At 39.5% G+C, this 15,159-nt stretch overlaps 1 protein-coding gene across 8 annotated transcripts in view; it reads left to right on the top strand.

Moving 5' to 3' along the window:
- Window positions 1–15,159, top strand: part of LOC100617194 (transcriptional repressor protein YY1-like) — a 179,059-nt gene that overhangs the window by 146,692 nt on the left and 17,208 nt on the right. For all 8 annotated transcript variants that reach the window (XM_056808918.1, XM_056808919.1, XM_056808915.1 and 5 more), the window contains 7 exons: window positions 205–285; window positions 2,225–2,299; window positions 3,647–3,721; window positions 4,484–4,558; window positions 5,425–5,490; window positions 7,237–7,302; window positions 10,062–10,142. In XM_056808918.1, the coding sequence (XP_056664896.1) occupies window positions 205–285; window positions 2,225–2,299; window positions 3,647–3,721; window positions 4,484–4,558; window positions 5,425–5,490; window positions 7,237–7,302; window positions 10,062–10,142 (519 nt within the window). The remainder of the gene's footprint in view (window positions 1–204; window positions 286–2,224; window positions 2,300–3,646; window positions 3,722–4,483; window positions 4,559–5,424; window positions 5,491–7,236; window positions 7,303–10,061; window positions 10,143–15,159) is intronic.

The following is a 15,159-nucleotide window of genomic DNA, read 5'->3' as shown; positions in this document are numbered from 1 at the left end:
AAAAGCCAACTCTCATTTTCATAAGTCTCTTTGAGCCCCTGGAAAACATACCTTGGAAATTGGCCCATGGTAAAAGGCCCCAAGTTGCTATAATCTGAAAAAGGATGTGCATTCAAATGTTTACCACTCCTGATGAAGAGAGCTCTGCCAGTGATCCATCTGAGGAGATGTTCTTTGGCTTACGAGTCTCTCTCTTTCCCATAGACTTAGGTGAAGGATCATCTGGAAATTCCATCAACACAATGGAAATCCCACCTTTTCAAGACAAAGACAATGAGAGTATTGGTGAGTGTATCCTAAGGAAGCAAAAGTGTGTTTTCTCTATAAAAGTTTGTCCTGTTGTCCCTCAGCATCACATGCTCTGGCAACCACTGCCTGTAGAGTATAGCACAAAGACCATAGAGAGCTGTTTCCCCAAATCCCACTCCCCTTCTTAGCAGACCTAGATTTTAGAAAACTTGGGTTCAGGTCTCAAGTTATATGACTACTGGCAAAATAATCACATTCAACTCAGCTATCATGTTAGTGCCTGTTATAGGCCATGTACAATGTGCACAAATGGGAACATATAAATACCTACAAAGCATACATAAAATAACCGCAAAATAATTTCAGGATGCAAAGGCCTTTTCCAAGAAGTATCATTCATTTCAGCCATGTTCTTCAAATGCCAAACTGAAGAGTTTATAGTTTTCCCAAAAGGTAGTAGAGAAGCCCTAAATTTCCCTTAAAGAGACAAAGGCACACTTTACAAATATCAATTGGGCATCTGTGGGGGGGGGGTAGATGAGAGGGAGTGAGACTAGAGTTGGGTAAAGAGGTGATGAAGATTTCAGTGGTGGGGGCAGTGAATAAAGAAGTGGTCAAAAAAGGAAAAATACAATGGAGATAGAATTGATGACAACTGATTGGATGTAGAGAGTGAAAGAGAACTGAGAAAAGAAGAGGTCTGATTTGAACCTGCTGCATTTCATATGCTTGAAGTTTAGTCAGATGAAAAGATCTAACAGACAGCTGGTGATACATGGGCTGACTGGAGAGATGACTGCCAGTGATGCAGGCTTTTAAGAGCCATTTGAGATGAAGGCATGGAATCTGTTAAGATCATCAAGAGAGTGATCACTGTGCCTCTCTGCATGGACCCCAGTTTCCTCTTTGATAAATTGTGAGATTGACCGGACCTGTGATCTCACTCTTGGTATAGGTAACTGCTGGGAAGGAAACTTCCTTTAAACCCATTCAGGTCAGCACCTTCTCTAGAGGGTTGGTTGCCTACAGTGCTTAGAGTTTTATTGACTTGTTCAAGGTATCAAAATTAGTATGGGTGAGAGGCAGGATATGAACCCATGGCCAGCTCTTTATCCATGAGAAGCCAAATATAAAGCATGAAGTAACTATCACTTACTCTCTCACTTTTCTAGAGCAAAAAGAACACTAGTGCCATGAATCCAGGATAGCACTTATGTTATCTAAATGGAATAGAAAGATGCATTTCTCTATAAAGGGGACCTGACCAAAATCAAGGTGCTCTTTGACCAGGCTTCCCTGTACAATGGATAGAGTACTCAGCTTGAAGTTAAGAAGACCTCAATTCAGTAATCTAGGCTTGAGTGTGAATTTGGACAAGTCATAGAAACTCTTGAAGTTCAATTTCCTTAACTCTATAATGGGGATGACAAAACTTGTGGTGCTTACCTTACTGGGCTGTAGGAAGGTATCAAACACAAAGTGCTGAAGCTGTATATGTACCCAAGAACTCATGGGTTGGGTACCACATCTTCCAATTGGTCCTGAGTTGGGACGATGAGCAAAGCCTTTGCAAACTTGAAAGTGCAAAGTAGATGAAAGCCTTTATGGTTATGTCCCTAAACTCCAGTATCCAAGCAGGAGAAAGGAAATTGGGTTCTAACATATATAGCTTGAGTATTTTCATCCTCTCAATTGCAACCTTGAAAGTTGTTGAGTTTCTGTTTTTGTTTGGGGATTCATGTTTCAAAGCAAATGTTTCTTCTCTAACTTCTTTCTTCTCTACCTCAGCCTCTCTTTGGTAACTCTTCCTCAGCATGGGATAATGAGCTAGACTGCTCCCAGGATCCAAACAAATGACCATTATTAAACCAATGCAAAATTCAAAGGCTACAACCCTCCATTTCTGTTGTGGGATGGAGCCATGTAGAACAATCCTCTTTCCCATGAGACTTTCCTTTTCTATCTCTTTTAACAGACAACTTCTTACCTCTATTTGCTGCTGACCCAATGCAGGCACTTACTGCTCAAGAGAAGGACTCTCTGGAGTCAGGTAAGGATTTCATCATTGAGCCACTAGAATTTTTCTCTCTCAAGTTTTTTACCTTTGTTGTGCCATGGTTTCTGCTGGTAGACTGGTGAAGCCTAGGGACCCTTTCTCAGAATTATGTTCTTAAAGGCATAAAATATAGACAATGGCAAAAGAATCCAAATGTACCAAAATTGTTACTGAAAGCAAGTTCATAAACCCCAAGTGAAAAACTTTGGTTCTAAGGATTTTGATTAAAACCTTAGCAAGATGTGGAAGTCATGTGAATTAGGTCTAGGGCCACTACATGTACCTGGTGATATCCTAAAAGAAGAGATAACCTAGAATTGTAGAAAGAAGGCTGAACATGAAGCCACAGTGATACGAGTATAAATCTCTCCTCTGATACTTCCTAGCAATGACTGTGAGCAAGTCACCTAATTTCTCTTAGCCTCAGTATTCCCATCTGTAGAATGAGGTTAATATGATCCCTAAGGCAGAGTTCAGAAGGATCATTGGGATGCTCAAAGGAGGCAAAGCTTTTTGCAAACTTTCAAATACTATAGAAATTCAAATTGTGGTGATTCATTCACTCTTCTAGACACATTTGGATGGGCTATATCTAGACTCTGCTGTCATCCATTGTACTAGGCGGATAGTCCTTCTAGCTTTGTGATATCTACAAAGGCATTAACTCTACCACTTGTGCCTTTTAAAAAGTCACTAATAAAAATATAGGTCTAAACACATTACTGGGCCATAACCATTGAAGATATTCCAAATTGACATTGAAACATTAATGACTCTCTGGGCAATTGGTCTGAATCTAACTGTGCTGGACAAGTCTAAATCTCACTATCTTCCTCGCCAAAATAACATGAGATGGTTTCAAATATAGGCAAACTATATTCTGGAGCTTTCCTCTTCTATTGTCCTATTAGTAATAGCATCTAAGAATTAAGTTTAGACACCATGACCTGTTCATGATGAAGTCAGAGTAGTTTGGGGTTTTTTATGATTATTGCTTGCTTTTCTAGACATTCACTAACACTCCCTCTAATAATGTGGTTTAGAAATTTCTGGGAACCAAAGTCAAGCTAATGGGTTAGACTTTGCAGATTCAGTCCCCTCTCTCCTCTAGTCCATTCCTGTACAACCTGCTCCAATCCCTGCTCCCCATAGTGCAGTGAGCAAGATTTACTCTTTGGTCTCAAATGAGTGACCCTCAAGTTGATACAAAAACTAAAAGATGATGTGGTCTCAATTTCTCCTGGGCGAAAAATCTTCTTAGTCCATGCAGAAGAGGAGAGGCTGAGAGAGTTCCTGATGCAACATGTGAACCTCTTTCCCACATGCTTTTTCTTTTTACAGCCACATATATACCTATGTATGCCAATGAACCAGTATCACCATATACTTTAGATGATAAAGATGTTCTGGATGCAGGTAAGGGTTTTCTTATTGCGTCACTAGAATTCTTTTTAAGGGTTTTGATTAATGACCTAGCAATGCATAGAAATCATGTGAATCATACCTATGACAACTCCATGTGGACTATTCTCCAATCATTTTCAAAATGTGTCTTAAATGAAATAACTGCCTAGAATGGTATATGGAATGGTGAGTATAGGGTCAGAAAGACCTGAGTACATATCTCTCCTCTGATGCTTCTTAGCAATGGCCATTGGCAAGTCACTGAAACTCTCTGAGCCCCACTATCCACATCTTTGGAATGGGGATAATAGGACCTATATTACCAACCTCAAAGGGCTATTATGAAGCTCAAAATGAGGCAGTGTTTATAAAGCTGCTGCTTCTTTTTTTGCAAATTTTAAAGTCCTATAAGAAGGCCAGTTATTATCATCCTACTTCTCCAGCCCATGGAGTACATGGAGAAGAAGTTCACCCATGGTAATATTATATCAGCTTCATTCTCTATTCTGGCAGTGACTGTCTCTATTCTTTCCCAGAACTGTATTTATTAATATGTTCTAGCAACTGGCTCTGCCATCCCGTCTCACTTCTCTAACCACCTAAACTAGACATGTCCCAGGATACACGAAGCCAGAATACTTCTGGTATTATAATTGAACAAAAACCTTGTGCCAAAATACCAAGTTCCCCAAGCCCTACATAGAGACAGAGCTAAGACAAAAAAGGAGCATATGCCATGAGCCATCAATGGGATTCTCTTTCTTTCTCTAATAGACTCATACGCATCTTTATTCTCAATTGATTCAATGGCACCATTTACTCCTGAAGACAAGGAAAATCAGTCCGTTGGTGAGTATTTTATCATTTAGCAACTAGAATTGCTCTTTAAAAATTTTGATTCATAATTTCAAAGGGTATGGAAATTGAATTGTACTAACAGCCCTTTCATGTTTATGGCCCAATCATGTTAGAAACATGTTCTTCCAGATTCCCTTGTTGACATGGAATCTAGAAACGCCAAACTTGTAGCCTAGTAAGATCTGGTGAACCCCAAGTTTTAGGACTAGCTTGTAAGGTGGAGACCCCAAAGCTTGTACTTGTTCTCTGTTCCCATGAGAATCTACCCTGAGGGGAATCTCACTCAGGCTAGCAGTTTCAGACTGAATAATGAACCCTAAAGTAAAGACAATCCACTTGAGGTGTAAGCTAAGCCCAAGCCAAATGACCCTTCTTGTCTCCAGAAGCCTTTCCCATTATATCACACCCATCTTCTGATGATCGAACTCGGGACCTTCAGCTTATGAGACTGACGCATTGCCTACTACACTAAAGTAGTTAACTACTGCACCTCTTCTTGGGCTTAGCCTCCAGATTTCTGCTTTTCTTTGCTACAAGGGAGGGTCCAATTCCCAGGTCAAGATAGGAGTATAGGAGAGGAAATAGCCATTAATACAAGATTTAAAATCTTGTAAAATCTAAGTGCACTTTTAAGCCATTTGAGCTTATAACTGCACCTAGATTTTGGAGACATGCTAAAGAGATCAGGTGCTCAAATGTCTGCAACTCCGCTTGTACCACAGAGTTCCTTGCTGGGTGCATATAATGTATCCAATTTAGGATTCTCTTCTATGTCCATAGTGCCTGACATATAGCATGGGCAAAATAAATGCTATTTGATCAACTGTTTATGCTTCTTGTCCCTTGTCTTATGACAGCCTCCTATCTACCGATGTATCCCATAAACACCATGGAAGCAAATTCCTTGGAAGAACTTCCTGAAGGTGAGCATCTTGTTTCTGAGTCCCTTCAAATGCCTCTCCTGATTTGTTTGTTTTTTAAACCCTTACCTTCCATCTTGGAATCAATACTGTGTATTGGTTCCAAGGCAGAAGAGCAATAAGGGCTAGGCAATGGGGGTCAAGTGATTTGCCCAGGGTCACACAGCTAGGAAGTATCTGAGGCCACATTCCTCCCATCTCTAAGCCTGGCTCTCAATCCACTGAGCTACCCAGCTGCCCCCTTATTTGTTTTTTTTTGATGCAATAAGGGAATTGTTAGAAATGCATGACAGGATCATAGCAAGTAGCCTTTTATGTGCCTAAATCAGAGAGGGACCTAAAGAGATCTGCAAAGGATCATGGGAAGCAGCATGATGCAATGGGTAGAGCACCAACTACAATTTATCTTCCTTATTTCATTGTTATTTTTCTATTGTTCACCTGTTTCACAAGCCTATTTGGGGTTTCTTGGCAAAGATATTGAAATGGTTTCTAATTTCTTCTCCAGCTCATTCATTTTACACATAAGAAACTGAGGCAAGCAGCAAGTTAAGTGGCTTGTCCAGGGTCACAGAGCCTATGTCTGAATCCAGATTTGAACTCAGGTCTTCCTGACTCCAGGCCCAGCACTCTGTTCACTATAGTTGAAAAATATTGACTCTGCCAGTCATATTAGAGACTGATACTGAAAGGAATCTAGTTTTGTTTTTTTGTGAACAGGGGAAAGTTGAGCAGGCTAGACTAGATGGACTCTCGAGTCCCTTCCAAGCAATAGATCCTATATGTTACCTTGGGCAAATCCCTTCATTTCCTTGGGCCTTAGTTCTTCTTCTGTAAAATGAAGGAGTTGAACTACATGGTTTCTAAAGCCGCTTTTCAACTCAATATCCATAATACTATTGAATGTATCCAAGTTATGGGGATTCTGTGAGTTGGGGCAAGAATACAGAAGAAAAGTGGGAGATCACTTCTACAGAGGTACCAAGGCAGTCCATGATAGATCAGGTGCAGGGAACAGACTATGGAGGAAAGTGCATGACGTGGAAAAACATAGAAAATAAGACAAGAAATGGAAGTGAGAGCCACATTTTGCAGGCCAAGCTTAGCAGATGGTGTTCTATCCTGGAGTCAGTAGGGAGCCACTGAACTTTCACTGAGTTGAAAATAACTCAAAATGTTACATGTGGATATCAGATTGGCAGCTGCGTGGAGGATGGGTGCAAGAGGGGAGTGAATAGGTCGAGACATCATCTGGGGAGGCCACTGCAATCATTCAAGCAAGAAGTGATGAGGCCCTTTCTGGTCTTGGAAAATTATTTCATCTCCTTGAGCTGAAGCTCTGCTTCTTGGTAAAGTAAGGAGGTTGGACTCAGTGACTTCTGAGGTCCATTCTAATCTTCAATTCAATGATTCTATTCCAGCTCTAGCTGGAAGGAACCTCAAAAGCCATCTCAAGACAGGCTTTCTTATTTTTACACTGTTGTCATGCCATCTATTGAAAAGCATTGAATATCTTTCATTATCCTCTATTTGGGTAGTCAGAGGCCATATTTTTGTTTATTAAAGTTCCTTCTCTACTGATACTCCTGCCCCTCACCATTCAACAAACCAGCTTGCTCCTGGATCCATGATGGGTGTCAGAATCATGAAGAAGGTACAGTCCTCACATGGCCACGGCTCTTGCTAGGAGTTGAAGTTATTGTGTCAGTGGCTACTCTGTCTTAATTCTTTTTTTTCCTCCTCTAACAGGACCAAGTGCACCAATATATGCTCTTGAACCAGTTGAATCTCTAGAGAACAGTAACCGGCAACTTGGTACGTGGACATTTCTTGATTAGGGCTTTTGAATTTTTCTCTCTGGGGGTTTTTCTTCATAGCCTATGTATGAGAGTCCTTTGATTAAAAAGATATTTTATTTTACTAATTACATGTAATAACAAATTTCCACAGAAGTTTTCTGAAATCATATGATCCAAATTATATCCCTGTCTCCCTTCCTTCCCTCTTCCTAGAGCTGGCGAGCACTTTAATATGGGATATACATGTATTATCATGTAAAGCATACTTCCATATTGTTCGTTGTTATAAGGGAATGCTCATATAAAACCCAAACCCCCAAATAAAAACCACGATAAAGTGAAAAATCACATGCTTTTAGCTGTGCTCTTTGTGGTGGCAAAAAACTGGAAAATGAGGGGATATCCCTCAATTGGGGAATGAATGGCTGAGCAAATCATGGTATCTGATGGTGATGGAATTCTATTGTGCTAAAAGGAATAATGAACTGGAGTGATTCCTGTGAATCAGGAGAACCTCAATGAACTGATGCAGAGTGAAATGAGCAGAGCCAGGAGAACATCGTACACGGAAAGTGAAACATTGTGGAACAATTCAATGTAATGACTTTGCTACTAGTAGCAGTGTCACTTCTGAAGGATTTATGGGAAAGAATGTTAACCACATTGAGAGAAAGAACTATGGGAGTAGAAATGCAAAAGAAGAACATATAACATCACTTATCATATGTATATATGGGTAAATGATTTGCGGTTTAGGCTTTTAAAAATCGCTCTATACCGAAAATGAATAATATGGAAATAGGTATCAAATGACAACATTTGTACAACCCAGTGGAATTGCTTGCCAGCTCTGAGAGGGGGGAGGGAAGAGGAGAGGGAAAGAAAATGAATTATGTAAAGATGGAAAAATATTTTTTAAATGAATTTTAAAAAAGAAAAGAAGAAAGATCACATGCTTTGATATACATTCTTATTCCAACAGTTCTTTCTAGGGAGGTAGAAGGCATAAGATTTCATAATTGTCCTGGATCTTTGTATTACTGAGTTAGCTAAGTCTATCACAGTTGATCATTTATGGGAGGCTTTTGAATGGTATTAATGAACACTGCCCAAATATAGTAGAAGGATAGTCCAGATGGATAGAATGCTTGGAGTTTGAGCGGACAGCTGGGTGGCTCAGTGGATGGAGAGTCAGGCCTAGAGATGGGAGGTCCTAGGTTTAAATCTGGTCTCAGACACTTCCTAGCTGTGTGACCCTGGACAACTCATGTAACCCCCATTGCCTAGCTCTTACTACTCTTCTGCCTTGGAACTGAAACATGGTATTGATTCTAAGGCAGAAGGTAAGGGTTAAAAAAGAATGTTTGGAGTTTGAAAGACTTGGGACTGTAGCAAGTCATAATCTTTTTGAGCCTCAATTTTCTTATCTCTAAAATGGGGATAGTATTTGAAGCACCTATATTAAAGGAATGTTGTCCAGCTCAAATGAAATACACTACTTTCATTCTTAAAGCAGACAATCCATTAAGCCCAAATTTCTAACTTTTCTGTCATGGGTCAAGGATGCCACCTACCAACCTCACTTACAAAGAGATGTACCATGTATGTGCAAGACACGACTACATCTGCCTTACCAAGGAGGAAAAAATGCAATGGATAGAAACCAAATGAGTATATCACCTCAGATTTAAAGCAAAGAAACCTTTTTCTGGGCTAAAATAAGACTGTTGACATTAAATGGCCATCTGAGGACAACAAAGTCGCCTCCTCTCTCTCAACTCAGTCTCCATATATCTGTAAATAGCTGCCTCCCCCAGCATGTTGTAAGACTCAAATGAAGTGCCGTACTGAATGGTCATTGCTAATTTAAAAGCCCTTGTGTGTGCCCCTAGTATATATACAGAAGCAGTTGGCCTAAGGCCAAAAGCCCTGAGTTCTTGTATTCTGAGTTATCTCCCTCAGTAGTCAGAACCTAAATCTGTGTCTACCAGTTTTCAGGCAACTCTCCTCATTTTCTCTCACTCTTCTAACTATACCAATCCCACAACCCTACACTTCACCTGGGTGCTATAAGGGAGGAACATACATTTGAAGCCAAATACAAAAGTTATTTCACTCACCACCTGCAGTTCTTGTTGGGTGAGGAAACTCCTATTTGCTGTGGCAATAGAAAAAGGAAGGTTCTAGTGTCCACCAATTGATCAGTACATTTATTAAGCACCTATGGTGTGCCAGGTACTATGCTAGGGGACAAAAGTGAGTTCCTGACCTCAGGGAGCTTAAATTGTCACTGGGGAGACTATATGCACCTATATGGTGATATACAAGTACATATAAAATGTACCCAAGGTGATAGTGGATGGGCCAGGGGGTGGGGTAGAGCTAGCAGCTGGTTGGGATCAAGAAAGGTTCCATAGAGGTAAGAGAAACGGTGTGTTTCAAACATGAGGGGGAAGAGAGTCCAAAGGGAGGGGGATTGGAAACCATACGTGAGGCATAGTAAGAAGGCTAGGTTGACTGGACCGTGTCATATGTATTATAAAAGTAGGTCAGAACTGGATTGGGAAAGGTTTAAAATGCCAAATCATTTCATTTACATGTCTTACTAGAAATTATATGGAACCCCATGGGACACGGTCAGACCTGCACCTTAGACAGACACATCACTGTGGCAGCTATATATGGAGGATGGATTGGAGTGGGGTGAAATTTGAGACAGCAAGACTATTGGTATTCTCATCTAATGGTATTCTCTTATGTTTTTCTTTTCTCCAGATGTAGAGAACTTATTGCCTTTCTTCTCCGATGACCCGATGCAAATGCCTATAAACCAAGATACTCAGGCCCTGTGTGTGGGTGAGCATTTCTTCATTAAGCCCTTGGAATTTTTCTAAGTGTTTTGATTCAGTCTAGTGCCTTATGGAAGTTATTCAAATTGCATGGGCAGCCACCCCACCAGGGAGTGTGGCCTAATGATGCTGCAAACTGCTCACCTTGAGTACCCCTTTTTAAGGGAGAGGGAGGAAGTGCCATCAGAAAGATAAGGATTCAAATGTCACCCGGACACATCCTAGTGATGTGACTATGAGCAAAGTCACAAATTCACTGAGCCTCAGTTTCCACATTATGTAACCCCTGCCTTCATGTTCCACTCTGCTGGGTTGGTGGGAGGCAGAAATGAGACAATATCTTTATAACACTGGAAACCTTAAAGTGCCATATAATATCTGGTAATGATGATGAAGGCGATGATATAAGGATGATTTTATTAGAAAGGGAAGAAAATCTCCCTCCTCTGGTATTCTCTACCACTGGAGAGGAGGGAAGGAAAGTGAGCTCGTGGCTCAAAAAGTATATAGTATCATGGCTTCACATGGATCTGGTATAGAACATTCTCAAGCTTCTTCACCTACCATATGGCTGTAATATACTTTCTCACCCCTAGTTCAAGTATGCATTGACCATCCTAATATGCAGTGATCTTGTCCTTAGCCCAGATCTGTGAGGGTGAAGGCAGCAGGGAGGGGAAAGAGCCAAAACTTAGGTGTGGAATTATTAATCTCTAAACCCCAAGCAAAAGAATAGGTCACTGCAAAATAGATTCCTTGATGCAATTTCTCATACATTGTACTCAGTTCATGCAAATGAATAGTGGAGAGTTCTTTGAGCCATGGGAATTCACATGTCAATCTAAAACCACAAAAACTCAGAGTTGGAAAGTGACCTCAGAGGGCAGCTAATTCAGCCCAGACCTGAGCAAGAATCCCCTCTAAACAATCCCAAGGAGCCATCCTCCTGAGGCAGCTACTGCGTTTAGCTGTAATTCTCAGATTTACTTTACTCTCCATCTTAAATTACTTTTGATTTACTTATTTCTCTAAGTCTTGTGTTGCCCCAATAGAGTAAGTGCCTTCAAGGAAGAAGCTCATTTTTGTCTTTCTATGGGGTCTTGTACACAGTAGGTGCTCAAAGGATGATTAAACTGAATGTTCACTATACCTCTACTCTTGCTGATATTGTATCTGCTACATTCTGAACAGCGGACGACCTCGTGACAACTACCAGCAAGAGTCTCATCAATGGACATGCTAACTTGGCAAATTTTCCCAAGTGGCAAAACAAATGTCAGGAACTAAGATCCCAGGGAGCATTGCTGAGGTTGTTTTTATCCTCTTGAAAATCATTTGTCAGGAACACGTGTCATTTACAGTTCTGCTTGGCATTGTGGTCAGAAGCCACAAAAATCACAAAGCTGGAAGGAACTTTGTAAACTATTGAGTCTAATGGTCTGTAAAGTCCATGAATTACATTGTAGGGAGTGTGGGAAGAAAATATTAGAACTTTTGTTTGATTTTTCTTTAAAAAAAGTAAAATTACACTTTACTAAATTTCAACATCTTGACACTGTCATAGTGTCTGTCATATGAGGTATTCTGAGGAAAGAATGAGTTTCACAATGCAGAGATTGACAGTGGATTTGGGGTGATAGTCAGTGCTTTTAGTTCAGCCATCACCAAGAGATGAGGAGTCAGTGGATGTGAACATCCATTTTTCAAAAGGAGAATTACAAACTATTACCAACCATAAGAAAAAATGTTCTAAGTTACTAACAGTGACAGGAATGCAAACCAAAACAACTCTAAGGTTTCACCTCACATCCAGCAAGTCAGCAAAGACACCAAAAAATGAAAATTGTCAATGTTGAGCAGGTCATGGAAAGCCAGGCACACTAATCCACATAGCATGATTACCAAAATTCCTCCACTAGGCATATATACCCCAAGAATGTCCCTGACAAAATGAGTACAGAGCAGCATGAGAAAACCTATACAAACTGATATAAAGTGAAATGAACAGAACCAGGGACACAATAAACCCAATAACTACAATGATGTAGATGAAAATAACAATTTTAACTGAACTCTGCTAAATTAGAACTACTAACCTTGGCCTCCCAAACACATAAAAGGCATACTTCACAGAAATGGAACACTACTGACAATGCCAAGACCCAGTAAAGGTGTTGGCTAATTGTGTCGAAATATTATTTTCTCTTTTATACTCTTTGTTATTAGGGATGACTCTCTGAAATAACATGGGGGATTAGAAGTGATGAAAGAACATATCAGTAAAAGTCTGTTCTAAAAAGTCCTAAACTAACCATCACAAAAGGGACAACTGACTTTAAAAGATTCCTGTAAAGAAACTATAGATCAAAGATAATACTAATAATCTGAACAAAAAGAAAAAATCAGAGTTGACCCTTCTACCAACCTAACATAAGCCACACACTGGCTATGCTGAGGTTAAAACAATGATGATCGAAAGATTTGAACAGAAATTGGTGGAAAATATACAAAATTATCAAGATCTGAAATAGATTTACATCAACCCTTGATCACAATGAATTTATTGTTATTTGTTTATTGCCTTTGGAGACATTAGCTAATGAGAGTATGTATCCATCTTTTTTCTCATCCTCTTTGAAACCTCTGCAGTCTCTATCTTCCCATGTCAGTGTTCAACTGAAACTGCTCTCTCCAATGTTACCAATGATGTCTTGATTAGAAAATATAATGACCTTGTCCTCATTCTTACTGACCCATTTCCAGCATATGAAACCTTCTCCTTCTGCTTACTCTAGTTTCTGAGTTTTTATGACTCTTTCCTGGTTCTCTCTTCCCATTCATCTGTTCCTTCTCAACCCCTTTTGTTGAATCTTTATTGATGTTACGTGAATACGAACTATGCTTGTAACCTCAGTGCTCTATCCTTGGCCCTCTACCATCTGTGTTCTATTACTTGGTGATATATCCCATATCCACATATATATTGGACAACTCTAGTCTCTCATCTTAAGCCTCAGTCCTAGAACACCTTCTGGATATTTTAACCTTAATAACTCATAGTCATCTCACACTCAAAATGTCCCAGACAGAACATAACTTTCTCCTTGAGCCCATTTCTCTTCCTTACCTTTCAGTGACTGTCAGTGACATCTCTTCAGGCCCAATTTCCCAATGCCAGCCTCATCTTCAGCTCTTTACTCTCTTACCCCATACATCTCTGCAAAGAAAACATTTGAAGAAAATATTAATAATATGATCAAAGGTGTGCAAAAATCAGAATTGACCTAGTATAAACCACTTTGATTATACTGTGAGATTAAAACAATAATGTTAGTTGCCAGAACTTGTCTTTTCTATCTCTACAATGTTATTTGCACTTCCCTCTACTTATAGAGCCACCATCCTACTTCAAAATCTCATCGGCTCCTTCCTAGACTATTGCAGTAGCTTCCTATTTCCTCCTTCCAAGTTTCTCCTCTTTTTAATCCATCTTCTCATATAGCTACCAAAGTGAGTTTACCAACATGCAGGTCTAGCCATGTTACTGTACTACTCAAACTCTGTGGGATCCCCTAACACTTTCAGGATCAGATAGAAACTCCTCTGTTTATCATTTAAAGATTGCCACAATCTGGTGCCCTTCTTACCTTTCAAATCTTCTTGTGTACTACTTCCCTCTATATACTTTATTTTTTAATTTTTATTTTTAAATATTTTTCCATGTTTCCACAATTCATTTTCTTTCCTTCCCCTCTTCCTTCCCCCCTCCCAGAGCCAACAAGCAATTCCACTGGGTTGTACAAATGTTGTCACTTGATACCTATTTCCATATTATTCACTTTTGCTAACCTCTATATAGTCTTGATGATCTAAGCATATTGGTCTGTTTGCCATTCCTCACACATGATGTCCCATCTCTCCATCTTTGCACTGGCTCTCCCTCAGTGTCTAGAATACCCTTCTTTTTCATCTCTGCCTCTTAGCTTTCTTCAAGGATTTGTTCAGACGCCATCTTCTAAATGAGGTCTTTCACAGTCTCTCCATCTGCTTTCCCTTCTACAGTTAACTTGATCTGCTCCATTTCTATTTTGTAAAATGTTGTCTCTTCCATTAGAATATAAGCCACTTAAGGGCAGAGAATGTTTTCACTTTCTTTGCATCTCTAACACCTAAAGAGTAAGCACTTAATCAATACTTGTTGATTGACTAATAAAACCATTAGTAAGCTGTTAAAAAAACCATACTTTTGTTGATCAAGCAATGTGCCTTACCCACAAAAGCAGTCATACTTAGAGACAAATTTGGAAACATATTTTTCCAACAAAGAGGTTCAACAGGTTTCAGACCAATTTGCCTGAAATATAAAAGATTTATGTAAAAAATAGATTGTATAAATAAAATTTCAAATATATTAAAATGCCATACTTTCTGATCAGTTTTCAAGGACAACTGGTCAGTGTTAGACAAACTAAACATTTACTAGCTGAATTTCAACAAGGCCTTTGCATGCTTGGCAGATGGAACAAAAAAATAAATGTCATGATTGATAAGCACATACTACAATGCATTTTTCTCTTTGGAATGTCCAAATCTTGTGACTTTATCAGCTGTGACCACCATTACAGTCAAAGAATCACAATCAGCTGAAGTTAGAACCAGACCTCCAAATCATTCTGTCACAGAAAGCATTCAGCTACGATTCTCAAAAATAATGAAGCAGATTAGGGAACACTGTTAACATGGAAAGCTATTTATTAATCATGCTTTTGGGAGAACAAAGTTTTCATAGTGTTAACAAAATTACAATCTGAACTATTTTTTCACGTCATCCCTTTTAGTTTTCTATTTTTGTACATGTCTGATAAGGTACATATGTGTAGATGCATATTTTATATACACACATGCTTGGGATTCATGCTTAAAATATTGGACTCCCATTGGGGCATGATCAAAAAAATTCAGTGAAGGGCACCACCAGTCTAGCCCTACCTACAGATGAGTAGCCATCCCGCCCCCATCACATA

This window comes from Monodelphis domestica, chromosome X, assembly GCF_027887165.1.
Source record: "Monodelphis domestica isolate mMonDom1 chromosome X, mMonDom1.pri, whole genome shotgun sequence".
In the NCBI taxonomy this organism is placed as follows: Eukaryota; Metazoa; Chordata; class Mammalia; order Didelphimorphia; family Didelphidae; genus Monodelphis; species Monodelphis domestica.
This window is presented reverse-complemented; position numbering and strand designations above follow the sequence as displayed.